The 14,145-nt window shown below is 48.4% G+C and overlaps 1 protein-coding gene across 6 annotated transcripts in view; it reads right to left on the minus strand.

Moving 5' to 3' along the window:
- The window catches only part of EGLN2 (egl-9 family hypoxia inducible factor 2), a 233,482-nt gene that overhangs the window by 89,214 nt on the left and 130,123 nt on the right, over positions 1-14,145 (minus strand). For 5 of the 6 annotated variants that reach the window (XM_069644450.1, XM_069644445.1, XM_069644446.1 and 2 more), the window contains exon 3: positions 7,309-7,428. The exons of the other annotated variant lie outside the window; for it this stretch is intronic. In XM_069644450.1, coding sequence (XP_069500551.1) covers positions 7,309-7,428 — 120 coding nt within the window. The remainder of the gene's footprint in view (positions 1-7,308; positions 7,429-14,145) is intronic. 6 annotated transcript variants of the gene reach the window in all.

The following is a 14,145-nucleotide window of genomic DNA, read 5'->3' on the forward strand; positions in this document are numbered from 1 at the left end:
TAGTAATCTGAAAATGCTCAGCTCCCTTCCTTAAAATGGTATTGAAGGCCATTTGGTCGTCTACAGGCGAGGCCTTGCGAGCCGGGGTGGACGGAGGGGAATCCAGACACAATACATCAGTGTCCTGATCTTGTTAGGGGAGCGTCCATGGGTCTCTCCCCTCTTGCTGGCTTTCTTCCCAATTGTCTGTGGCATCCGCCTGGTCTTCATTTTAACCCTGTAGGAAGGAAGGTTCTTCATCTTCACTGTAAATGTCCTGATAAGTATCCATCTGGACGATGTCTTCATGATGGACGGGGACAGATGGCAGATTGAAGATTGAAGATTAGGCTCCACGAGACCTTTTCGGGGAAAGATGTTCATAAAATTGATAATTTTTTCAAGACTGTCCATACACCCTTCAAATTTCTCCCTGGTCCATTTAGAGAAACCAGAAGTGCCTACGGGTGGAAAAGCGTAGTCTTCCACCCTTTGGCGCCGAAAATTATCTCTCAGGGTGTTGGAAAGAGGCTCTTGACTGTCCTTGGTCTTGTGAGAATCGTGGCACCATGGCGTATCTAGAGATTTGTCAGCGGCTTCCCCCATGTTTTTAGACGGTACAGGAATAAGCCCAACCGCCGAAGTAATTCTTGCGATACTGTGTTCAATTACTACTGAATCAGTGTGAGTTAGTGGGTCCAAAGGTCTATCGGTAGACTTACCGCCTACCACGGCGTTAGAGGGCCTAGCGGTCGGTTTTTCGCCTTGAGGGGCCTTTCGGGACCGTCGGATTTCCGCGCTTCAACGTGTAAACCTGATTTAGGGGTAGCGCCCTTGTTTGTTTTGGGATGCCCAGTCGCAAAACGCTGCTGCGGATGCGGGGAAGGCTGTTGATCTGAACGAATCACCTGAAATTTTTGATGGCCCTGCTGTCGCTTTCACCTTTTTCGATATACCTGTTGAAATAGGTGTAGGGGTTGTGTGTTTAATGTAATGCGCTTGTACGCCCCCGTCGCCGGGTGTTGTCCCTGAAGCAAGACCAGAGTCAGGGCTTAAAGGGTCGGACGGGCGTGGCAGACCTAGAAGTGTCCGCCTCGAGGTCTATCACATCCACAACGGATGTTTGTCATCGGAGGTGCCCCCGTCACTTTCGGCGGGTGTGGCAGTGGGGGCGGGAGGAGAGGGATCCGCCCGCGACATACCGTATTCGGCCCACCACTTTACAGAGCGCTCCTTAAGGGTCATAGGCCGAAGGAGTTTACAAGCCGCACACCGCTTCTCGTCGTGATCTAAGGGGAGAAAGGAGTTGCACGTCCTGTGTTCGTCCTTCAACGGGTATCTGACCCTACACTTGGGGCCGAACCTAAAAGGAGTCCTTTCCACATCAAAAGGGAAAGATGACCAGACCTAGAGGGTAAAGAGGGGGAAAGAGGAAAGATATAACGGAAATATGGCCACCCCGACCCCACTCTCCCTACAGTAAAGGCCGGCCAGAAGGCCGGGCCACGTGAATGCTTCAGCCGCCGATCTTAGGCGCCAAAATCCACCGCCGTAGACAAGTCCCCCTGCAGTCTTCGTCGAAGTTGTTCTTGCCGTCAAAATGACTTAAGAGGGAATAACCGACAAGTCGGTTTAGGATAAACAATGTCTCTTATGCAAGAGCTCTGCTATATGGCGACCAGTTACCTGGGGGGAAAAAAAACAATCTGAGGGACCTTGGCGCGTGAGAGATTTTGGGTACACTACATGTCACGATAGGGATGGTGTTACAGACATGCATATGCCGACGTCTCCCTTCGGTCCCCGAAAGATAAGATGCAACACTCTGCAGTTAACACTGGATATCGGACCATTTGCACAGCATGTGATTCTAAGCAGATTAACAAGAATCAGAAAAAAACTTTATTGCAAGGGTCACATCAAGAGAACCCAATGCCTTCTCTGACTGAGAGGTGGGAGAGCCAAAGAACATGGGCAGGACCATAGGTTTGTTCAGGTGGAACGATGATGGAACCTTTGGCATGAAGGAAGGACGAGTGCCACCTTGGGTGGATGAAAAGCCAAATACGGCGGCTTGCAGGAAAGAGCTTGCAACCCCCGAACACGTCTGGCTGATGTGATAGCCGCTAGAAAAGCAGTCTTCCATGAGAAGAATTTCCAAAGGACCTGATGTAGATGCTCAAAAGGTGGGCCCATCAACTTGGAGAGAACCATATTAAGCACCCACGCCGGAGCTGGTGTCTACCCTGGAGGGAATGCACAGAACAGACCCTTGAGGAACTCCTAAACCAGCCTATTAGATGACAGTGAAGGTCTTCCTGCTGGGCGAGTATAGCAAGAGATTGCTGCAAGATGGCCCTTAATGGATGCGTGAGCCAGTCCCATTTGCGCCAAAGAAAGATAAGGTAATATTGGATCAGCCTTGATTCGAAGGAGGGACGAGCCATTGAGAAGGAGACCATATAGTGAAACCCTTCCACTTGTGCCTGTAGCAGGAGATAATAAAAGGCGCTCTAGCCTTTGCTAAAACCTTTCTGCATTCCAGAGGCAATGGGAAATTGCCAAACTCTAGGTTTGCAGAAGCCAAGCCGTCCACTTCAAGGACGCTGGGTCATGGCATAGAACTGATCCTCCTTGTCTGGAGAGCAGGTCTGGGAGAGGAGGCAGCCTCATGCAGGGTGCTACCGACAGATGGAGAAGGTTTGAGTACCAGATTTGGTGTGGCCAAGCTGGAGCCACGAAAATCCTCTTGCACCGACTCAGAGTGCATTGATCACACGATGAAGAAGCAGGATTGGAGGAAATGCGTAGACGAACAGGCGCTCCCAGGAGAGGGAGAAAATCACCCGGGCTTCTTACTTGAGGATACCTGCTGTCAAACTGGACAAAGTTGGAGTTACATGCTGTGGCAAACAAGTTGATTGATGGGTGTCCCCACTTGGGGAGGAGGTGAACAACTTGATCATGACGGAGTTCCTATTCATGGCAGGAAGCAGTTGCCTGCTGAGAGAATCCAAAATGGTATTTTGGTCCCCTGCAAGGTGAAAGGGAATGAGAAACATGCACCAGAACAACCCAGTGTTAGTGTCTGTGCTTCCTTGGACAGAATGGGAGAGCGGGTCCCACCATGCATCCTGATTTGGAACATTGTGGTCGTGTTGTCCATGAAGAAGCAAACCACTTTGCCATGGAGTTGGGGTTGGAAAGACTTGCGGCCCCAGAACACTGCTCCGAGCTCCAACACATTGGCATGCAGCATTTGGTCTACTAGCTGCCAGAGACCCCTGGCATGGAATTTCCCAATGTGTGATCCCCAACCTCCTAGGGAGGTATCTGTTGTCACTATCGCCTGATGTGCCGGTGGGCGAAAGGGCGTGCCTTGTGTGAGCGCTGATTCAACCAATGCAGAATGGTGCGAAAAGCTGGTTTGAGTGTAATTTTGTCATTGTAGGACCCGGACGACTGAAAACACCTGGCATTGAAAAACTCTTGGAGAGGCCTCATCCGCAGCCTGCAAGGGGGAATTAAAGGGATGCATGAAGACATCATCCACAGTGGGCACTTGAGCGAGCAAACCGTTGTCTGCTGGAGAGAGGACAGCTTCTGAACTTTGCGGAGAAATGGCCTTGAAGCGCTCCTTCAAGGGTGTAGCCAAGCACCGGTGCCTGTAAAATTGAGAGCCCAGGAACAGAGCATTTTGAGACTGTGACATGGATGACTTTGGAAGGTTTATTGAGACTTACAGCAAAGTCAGAGATTGGATGGTTTGTTCAGTGTGCTGCAGAGCCAACAGAAGAGACTGGGCACGGATCAGCCAGTCATCCAGGTAAGGGTAAACAGATGCCAGTTCAGCGCAGAGGGCAACCACTGGTGCAAGGCACTTGGTGAAAACCCTTGGCACTGACTTTAGCACAAAAAGGCAGAGCCTTGAACTGGTAGTGCCGCCCCTGCACCATAAAGCAAAGGAAGCGCCCGTGCTTCCGATGGATGGGAATGTGCAAGTATGCATCCTCCAAATCCAGGGACGAAAGTAAATCTCCTTTCTCCAGCTGTTCCAACATGTGCTACAGTCTGACCATGCAGAACTTCTGTGATTTGAGGAATTTGTGGAGTTCCCCCAAGATCCAGGATGAGTCTACACCCACCAGATTTCTCTCTCACCTGGAAGTATCTGGAGTACACTTCGGAGCCCCGGAGGTGCCATGAAACTGCTTCTATGACCCCCTTTTATTTTTTTAGAAGGAACTGAATCTCCTGCAGGAGGAGGGACAAATGTTGTACTTGCACTGGCAGAATGGGGTCGGGGGGGCAGGTGTCCTGAAACTCAGTGTGCAACCGTGATGGATGATGTTGAGCTACCATTTGTCGTGGTGATGCTGAGCCACTGGTTGACAAACTGTGAAAGCCGGCCTCCCACTGGGGTGCTGAAGTGGGGGCCGAGACCTGGCACCGGTCTGGCCTTTGCTTGCGAGGGGAAGCACCACGTTGTCGTTGTGACCCTCTATACACTTGCGACCTCCCTCTGTATGGCCCTGGCGGGCTGGCCCGGGAAGGTTGACGATGGGCAGGGCGAGAATGTCTAGATTTCCTGGAAACTCTCCCTTTGCCAGACAGAAAGGACTGCCTGTTCGGCTGCAGGGTACCTAGGGAACGGGCGGTGTCATTGTCTTTCTTGATGGTCAACAGGGTCTCATCGACCTGCTTCCCAAAAACATCTACTCCATCAAAAGGCATGTTTACTACCTTGGACTGCACATCAGGGAGAATGTCTGTGGCTTTCAACCACGCCTGGTGCCCCAGGACTGCTCTGTTACCCACTTGGCAGAAGCCTGTGGCTGCGATGTCAAGCGCCACCGTAATGACGTGATCCAATGACGCCTCACCTTCGTGTAGCAAAGTCAGGGTCTCCTCATGCTCATTGTCAGGCAAGAAATACAAGATTTGACCCATTTTGTACCACAGTTCCCAGTCGTATCTGGGAGGGATAGCCAGAGAACTAACTGCCTTAATGGTGGTTGCGGCTGTGGTGATTACACGCTTTCCAAAAGCATCCAGCCGTTTGCCTTCCTGGTCTGGGGGCACCATGCAAAGAGGACAGGTTGGCCGACTCTTTCGTGCTGCAGCGGAAAGGACCGAGTCTGGGCTGGGCAGAGTACGAAGATACCTTGGAGTTGAGTCTGACCTTATATTTCTTGTCCAGCCGGTCCTTCTTCGGAGGTGCTGAAGAAGGGTTCTTCATAACTAGCAAACCATCCTCCCAGATGTCAAACAGTGGGATAGCTACCACCATTTTCCTTGAGGATTCCCGCCTCTGAAAAAGGAAGCCTTCTTTCTTCTGTTCCTCCAGAACAAAATCAAAAAGCTTCACAGCACGAGTTAGTAGTGTATGAAACTAGCCTATTTTGCCCAGAGTTGAATCTCTGGAGGGCATCTCTGGGGACTCCCCACCTGCAGGGACTAAGTCATCATGCTCGTCCATAGTAGTATGCATATCTGTTGAAGCATCTGTGCCCAGACCAGTGTCCGTATTGGTGTCTGAGGGCAGCCACAAGACCAGAAAACAATGGAGTAGACAGAGCCAGTATCAGCAGGTGGAAGGGTGGAGCCGCGAGTGGGACTGTGGAGCCACTGGCAGAGCCGCAGCTTCACGTGAGCGTCCATTACTAGGTACACCTTGAGGGGGTACCATGAGCCCCTTGAGGAGCACCCTGATGGGTTGGAGGAGGCAGCCCCTGCTGCAGTTCTGTGACCAGGGTCTGCTGCATAGATAAAATCTTGAATGACAGAACCCTTGGTGCTAATGGAGTTCCCACGGGAACTGTAGGCACAGACATTGGTGGAACAGGTGGTAGGATGGCCACTGGCGGTACAGGTGGTCGGCCTGATTTGGGAGGAGCTGGTAGAATTGCATCTGGTAGGTTCTCAATTTCCTCCAGCTCAGAGAATAAAGCCTTCAGAGGCTCATCCTCTCCCAAGAAGGTGGTGAAGCCTCTGTTGATCTAGGTACCAGTGTGAAGAGGGGTTTGGACTTAGTACATTGAGGCAGAAAGGAGATTGTTCGAAGCATCTCTGTCCACAAGGGAGCTTCTGGGAAACGTAGCAATCACTGGTGCTTCTGGAGATGCCAATGCTGCCATAGACCCCACTGGTGCTGAAGCCGGCCATGGAAGCAAAGCAATTCTGGAGATCGTAGTCGTGATCATTGATGCAGTGGTCGACGAAGCAATCATCGACAGGGCAGTCGGTGACAAGGTCACGGACAGAGGGGAGGATTTGCATCTGTGGCCCATCGAAGGAGTACGTGTCGTAGATGTTAATGACTATGTTCACCTAGGGCTCACTTCTCAGGGCCTTTGTAGTCATGTTTGACACAGATGTCATTGATGGGGGAGGGAGGCAGCAAAAGCATGTCCCCTCTTAGGTTTCCCAGGGAAGTGTCCTCAAGTCATGGGACATCAACCTCTTTCTTAGATGGAGTTTGTTCAGCAGGTCTGCCAACTCTAGCAGAGGCATATCTTTGGGCCTGAGTCAGAGGACCTGGCACCCTCCTCCAGCCAAGCCACCAACCTTCTACGGTGAACCTTCTGAGTCTTTGATGTGAAGGACTGGAAAATGGAGCAAGCGTCCACATCGTGGTCGAAGTGCAGGCAATAAATGCATTTTTTGTGCTGATCGTCGACAAAAATGTTCTTGATGTGACACATTTCGAACAGGGCCTGAAGAGGCTCTTCTTGCTGGCATCCGCCATGGTCGCTTGGAGAAGGCCTGAAATCTGAGAAGAAAGCCTCCTGGAAGGAGAAGATCTTCGGATGTTCCGATCTTCACCAGCAATAAATCCCCACTACCAGCTGGCACAACGGTGACGGATGATTAAGGAAAACGAGAACAAATCGTTAAAAATAAAATAGACAAAATATCGAAGCTAGAGGAGCGAAACATGAGGACTCACAACACTGAAACAGCAAAAATCTCAAGATGGCCAGTAGGAATGGAACTAAGGAAGACTACTGTCATTAGCTGGAGCATTATGACCCAAAGTGACAGAAATAGGCTATACATGTGCAAGCAGTTTTAAATTTAAAGCAAAACTGCTTTATTGTTACCAGGGATACCCAACCTGATTATGCATTCTTAAAGGTCAAAGACATTTCAGCGAGAACAGCCGCATCAGCCTACACAAGGCACCTGCTTTAGGTTGTCCAACAACAGGAGTTCGATTGCAGTCCTCCTGAGAGGCTAAAGCAAAGGTGTACAGCTATTCAACGATTATGGGCGTTAGGGAGCCAGCCTGTCCATTACCCCTCTGAAGTGCCCTGCAACTATACGTACCTCAACATCCCAGTTTTGGTTCAGGTAGTATATGCAGGTAATGCAGCGGCCGTCACCATTGGGGTTGTCAACGTGGCGGACATAGCCCAGCCCATTACCAGGATAACATGCTACCATGGCCTAAAAAACAAAATGGGGAAATAAAAAAAAGGCTTACATTAAGAGAATTGGCATTCATAACACGCAGCATAAACTTCATTCTACTGCATACATTTGCCTCAAAGAACCCTTCACCCATTTACTCAATTCCCCCGGAAATATATAGATCACTCTTTCAGGCCTATTTAAATGCAAGTTTCTCAGCTCCCCAGATCACCACCGCTAGACCATAATCCACTTTATGATGATTGGTCAAATAGAAGGGCCTTTCCCTAAGATATACTGTGATCTCCCCATATTTCACAACTCCTGCACAAAGGAGAGCGACGGGGACTGCCTATGGACGAAGCATAGAATGGCAGTTCTAGTTCTTCCGTGGTCTGAATTTTACTGGCCAAAAGGTGAGGCTACTCTAGCCCTTGATCTACCCGACATAGAACTTCAGTCAGTGCAGGACACCAACGACTATACAAGCACTGGATGTCGCTGCTACCTTGATGGTGGCCCTACACATCACTCACTACCACTACAACCGAGCTATCAAATGTTTTTGTTTTCGTTCCCCCTTGCTAGAGCACAGTGGATTGTGTCACAGATCAAACCCTTAAATTGAATGCCAATGCTCTATACTTAGACCACGTGGGTGCACTTCTTTATTGAAAAGAAAAGTAAAGCAACAGGCCTATGCGCTTTCTACGTGGATTGAAAAATGAAGTGCTCTAGCATGGTGTATTCTGACATTGTATATGTTCTAATTCCAAACTAACAAAAACGGACAGGGTCATCACCCAAGATGACCTAAGTCAAAATTAGGAAAGCACAACTACAGCTGAAAACGCAATTAAAAAGTTATAGTCCAGCATGTAAAACCCAGCAACTGAATCAAGTAGGAAAGACAAGTCTGTCATATTGCTCCATGGCACTTGAGGCGGCTTTCCTATGCCACCTGCCTGCACATGCACATCAGGCCGCCTTACGTATTGCAGAGGTCTCTTCCCTACTGCCAATTTACAAAAGCATTTAGGACAAAACCAAGACAAGGCGGACATATGGAATCTCAGAGGCTGCTAATTTTAACATCTGGATCCAGCGATGGGTTGACGGAGAATGGCTCATTTCCAGAACGCACCACTGCAGAATCATAAACGTTGACATAGCCCGAGCACTTCCAGCTGTACCCAGCATAGGAAACCTCCTCCCATAAGAATCCTCAAACCGAGTTGTCAACACTTAATTGGCTTCTTCTAACCAATTCTGCTCCTTAATCCACACCCACTCCTCTCGTTAACATTCAAGTCTTGAAGGAGGTAGGCAGAATGTCATGCTCTGGGTCTTGAAGGTGGTTTTGTACATGGATCAGGTTTGACTATTCATTGGAAAGCAGCAGGTGCAAACATATTAGAATGGAGTTTGTTCAAAGTTGGTGGCTCAAACAACGGTTATGGTCTGCAATAAGCTGCGTTGTAAAACCTCACGAATCAAATGGCCTCCCTGCCAATCTCAAATGCGAGCCGGACCACTTGAAGTTCCAGAAGCAGCTCAAGACCTTCCCTTTCGCCTCTGCTTGCTCTCCCTCTCTCACTCTCCCCTGATGACGCACCTGTCCGCTGCCCTGACTGGTTGCCTGGCTACCCTCAGAGTCTACTGTGTACCAGGCTCCTCCATGACCAGTCACCCCTGTACTGCCTCTGGGCCTACCGCGTACTTAGGGGCTGTAACTGTAACTCTACAGTCCCCTGCCTCCTTGCACATACCCAGTGTCGCGCTGCCCTGGCTGCACGTACTCGCAGCAACGCTGCCCTTGCCTCTCCCTGGCACTTCCTCCTTCTCCCTCATCCCTGCACTTCACGTTATCGCACAATATGAATGACGCAAGGCCCAATAAGATCGCTTTTTTGTCTTCCTTCTGTTTTTCCTCGCCTAGAAACACTTGTGTACATGTGTTATAAATGACTTATCATATATATCAAATGCATCCGTTTTTAGGAGTACCAATCGGGGCATGCATAGGGTATCCTAATTAAATGTATGTTCTTTCACAGACAACGCTACCAGATGACTCCTGGTCATCGTGATAGGATTCCCCAGTCCTGGGCCTAGATTTCTACAATTCCCTTTTGGGAGTTGTAGTCTTGAGTCAGATCATTTGAATGAAAGGGGTGGTAGTCCTATCGAAGCCCAGGACTACAATGGGCATCCATGTGAAATGGAGTCATCTAACCTTATGTGGAGATGGAGTCTGGGTGTTCTGATCAAATTCTGTAGGTCAGACTCTGGAAAATAGGTGGTGGAGCATGTCAGACAGTGTTGGTAAGACGTGGTGTGGACCTTGTATTGCAAAAGGAGGAGAGGATTTATTTGAACAGGTGGATCTTTATGCGAAGGTATCAGCACCCAAGAGGCGTCCGACAACTGTAGTGGCATGTGCAGTACTGAAAAGGTTTAAGCTGCATAAGACAAACCGTATTTAGCACCTGCATAAACTATGATGTTAATGTCGACCCCCCCGCAAGTACTGTTCTAGTCACCCAGAGTATGCATGCAGATTCCCTTACTTTACCAGTTGATTATTGAGAAACCCAGTGTGTTGGGAGCTGGCAAGTCGGGATTATGTTGCTGCCATGTCACATGCAACATTTTAATTTAGCATAGGTTTACGCATGTTGCTAGGTAAGTTACTACCGTCAGAATCAGGAACTGTTTTACTTTGAGCAGAAAGTTTGATAGAGCAAAAAAGTCAGGAGTTCAAGGATTTTCAGACTCAGGTGTTCTCAGTTTTACTCATCTGTTTTATGCAAAGTTTGGGGGAAGTAGAAGCCATACCAGTCCACACCTAGTGGAGAGAAAACAGACCTATGGCCAAACAGCACCAGCAAAAAGTAAAAAAGTAAAAAGGCAAAAAGGTAATTCAAGTGGTTGGCCTAAGTTTTTATCACCTCAACGCTGAGAATGCCAGGTAAGAAGGATGAGGACCATGCTGGTTTATTGATGTTCCTGGACCTCTTGGCAGCGTTTGATGTGCTTGATCGGTTATATGACATATTTTCACTTTTTGTTTGATCACCTACCAAAAAGACCCATTTTTTTCCGCCTGTTTTTCGGAAGCCCGAAAAAACATAAATATGACAACCCTTTGACCCCCCCCCCTCTCCCACCCTCGCTTGTGGGAAGTTTCTAAAATCAAGGGGATTCATCCCTGATCCTCTTCCTCCACAGCTGACCCTGCATCCCTCCACACTCAAGAATACCCCCACCCCCTACACTCAGAAACACGTAACGCACGCACACACACACACAAAGACACAAAGACTAACCTCTTCTCCCGCGATGGCTCTTCCTGGTCCCGACATGCTTGTCACCCCCTGCGTGCACTCGTATGCGACAGGAGCATGACATTTCGATTTAGAAATCAATTTTCTTTTCCGTCATTTTAACATTATTTGACTTAATACTGCTTGATCGTGACATCCTCCTGTATGTCTTACACAAGATATCAACCTCAACCACCTTGCCACTAGCCGCATTAGCTTGTTTTTGCGAGGAAGGTCTGCCTCAGTGTTGGGCAAGCATTAATTTCACTCCCACCCGATCACAGAGTGAGTTCACCAGGGAGCGCGCATGTCCCCTCTTCAATCTGAACATAAAACTCTTTTGTTGCGTAATGAGGTTCAGTTTCCAAAACTACACTGATGCTACTCAGCTGTTTACGTTATCTGGTAATATTGTGAGAGACATTCATCACATTAAAAACATCTCCAACACCATTAGCTTATGGATGAGACACAGTTGGCTTTGTTTAACTGTCCAAAAGAGTGATACTTTTATTAGCTGCCCCTAATACCATAAGGAAATTTGGAAATTCTTCTGACTTTACGTCCATAAATACGCATTCAATTCCTATACAGAAGAAAGCAAATTTATCTCAATACTGGAATGAATAAGACACCCACGTCTCACCCACAGTTAGCTCAGACCACTATCGTTTACTTCGCTAAATGAGACCATTCATCTCTAATTCCAATGCCACTGTAATAGGCAGGGCTATTATAGGGGAAACCTAGACTATGACAATGCACTGCCATAGGTGATTGGAAGGCTCCAAGTGATGTAAAATGCTGGCACTTGGATTGTGATCAATATTCCTAGAAGATCCCACATCACCCCAAAGCTGAAAAGTTTGCACTGGTTTCCAGTTGCTCACAGAATGAAGCACAAAGCCATTTTTTCTGACATGAGGTAGCATGAGGATTAGTGCAAGTACAGAGTATCCAAGCAGATAAGATGGATAAGACTACAAGCATCCATGCCCCTTATCTCAGAGGGGAGGAAGGGAGGGCACACGTGAATCTAAGCAGATACAAGCATCAGAAATACGATTACGGTGAGTAATGTATCCCTTCTGAGGCTTGTGGAATATGCTTAGATCACATGCTGTGCATAGATCAGCGAGCAGTGTTAGAAGGAGGAGGTGGGATGTGAGAAGGGTCATGAGCGATCAAATGTCTTAGAACCGCTTGTCCCACTTGAGTATCTGTCTTGGACTTGTCAAAGCAGTAGTGCTGAGTAAAGGTGTGAATAGAGCCCCTTGTAGCTGCTTTGCAAATGGTGTAAAGGGGTACATTTGCAATGAAAGCCAGAGTGGCTCCAATACCTCTTGTAGAGTGGGCCCTCAGCGTAAAAGGCAGTGTTTTATCTGAAAGGGAATAGCACAGTTGGATACCTCTGACTATCCACCTAGAGATGGCATTCTTAGAGATGTGATCTCCCCCTCTCTGCCTGGAGCTATGGAGACGAACAGGTGATCTGTCTTTCTTAGCGGCCTGGTCTTGTATACATAGTAGAGGACCGCCCCTCTCAGATCCAGTTTGTGGAGTTTCACCTCATCAGAGCTTTTGGGTTCCTGGAAGGCGGCCGGTAGATCAATAGACTGGCTAACATGGAATTCGGAAATTAACTTAGGTGAGAACCAGTTTATCCTTATGATCAGTAAAGAAAGGATCCTGCACTAATAGAGCTTGAATTTCACTGACCCTTCTTATGGATGTGTTGGCTACTAAGAAGGCAGTTTTATAAGTCAAGTGTTTGAGACTAGATTTGTGCATGGGCTCAAAGGGTGGGGGGTCCCATAAACTTAGCAAGTACCACATTAAGGTCCCAACCTGGTGGTGGGTTAGAAATTGGAGGGTGGAGTCGCTTTACCCCTTCCATAAATGCTTTGACAACTGGCACTTTCCACCATGACACCTTGTTATAGGAAGTGGTGTAGGCTGATAAAGCTGCCAGGTGCACTTAGTTAAACACTAACCCTGCATCCAATAGGTGGAGCATATAGGTGACTACATTAGGAGTACAATCAACTGGGCTGATTTGCTTATTCTGGCACCAAATAACGAATCATTTCCATTTGTCATAGTAACAGTGCCTAGTGTTTGGTTTTCTTGATTCTTTCAACATATCCATGCATCTCTGTGGCCGGTTGAGATGTCCGAACTCTATGACCTCAGGAGCCATGCTGCCAAGTTCATTGAGTGCGGCTGTGGGTGCACTGTTAGCCCCTCATGCTGGGGGAGTAGGTTTTACTGGCACAGGAGTTTGATGGGATCGCACATCGCCAGTCTGCGCAGATGTGGATACCATGGTTGTCTCGCCCACATAGGAGCAACTAGGATAAGCGTCATCGGTTCCTTGTGTATCTTGTTCACCACCTTCCTCAAAGGGTTGGTGGAAAAGCATAGGCAAATATCACATGACCAGTTCATCCATAGAGCGTTCCCCTTGGAGCCTGGCTGGGGGAACCTGGACGCGAAGTCTGGGCATTGACTGTTTTTGCTTGTGGCGAATAGGTCTATTGTGGGGAAACCCCACTGAGAGAAGAGGTTTTCTACAACGTCTTCGTGTAGTCGCCTGTAACGCTCACCTGATTCCCGTGGAGGCGCCGGTCTTGACTGGGCGTATACCGTATCTTCAAAGGTGATGTGTAACACATGGCTGGCTCTTTGGGCTGGACCTCTGTGCACTGTATGTTTGACTCGAAGGGTAAGATGTCTGCAGATAGAAAATATGGGATTAAGGAACTGGGTTATTGAATGTCTCTCTCTTCTTCCCTTTCTCTTCTCCTGTAGAACCCCAAAGGTTAACGCTCTCACCTTAGGTAAGTGAACGCCGTGCTCTCCATCTGCCTCGGGGCAGGGTGCTGTAACCAGTTTCTTCACTGGATAAGGGAGCAGGCCTCTTGACTTCAGAGGACTGCTGTCCTTCGTTTACTGCACGAACGGTAAGTTTCGAGTAATTCTAATGTCTTTAAAGTCTTTAGTAATGATGTTTCTTGTTTTGCAGGGTTCCGGCGATGGCGGGTGACGGGCTGAAGTGAGTTGAAGATGGAGCCCGTGTGATGAATAGAAGCGCCTGGAAGCACGTAAGTAAGCGCTAGTTGCCTGCTTCACGATGCACTCTGTCTTTTTATTTTGCAGGTACAAGTTCGGAGCGGCTGCAGGGTGCCGGAATACCCACTGGGTTAGATGTGGAAAGGAGTAATGGCACGTGAGTATTAAAGTTCCCCAATGTCTTTAAACGCACCTTGTTTTGTCTTTCAGATGTGGGATGCAGCGCCGAAGGCCTCCGGAGCGTGCGAAGAGTTGGTAAGCTTTTGTCTTTCAGATGCCGGAATGCAGTGTGAAGACCTCCGGAGCGCACGAAGAATAGGTAAGCCTTTGTCTTTCAGATGCCGGAATGCAGCGC

The sequence above is a fragment of the Ambystoma mexicanum genome, chromosome 2p (genome assembly GCF_040938575.1).
Source record: "Ambystoma mexicanum isolate Mex_15411 chromosome 2p, UKY_AmexF1_1, whole genome shotgun sequence".
Taxonomy (NCBI): domain Eukaryota; kingdom Metazoa; phylum Chordata; class Amphibia; order Caudata; family Ambystomatidae; genus Ambystoma; species Ambystoma mexicanum.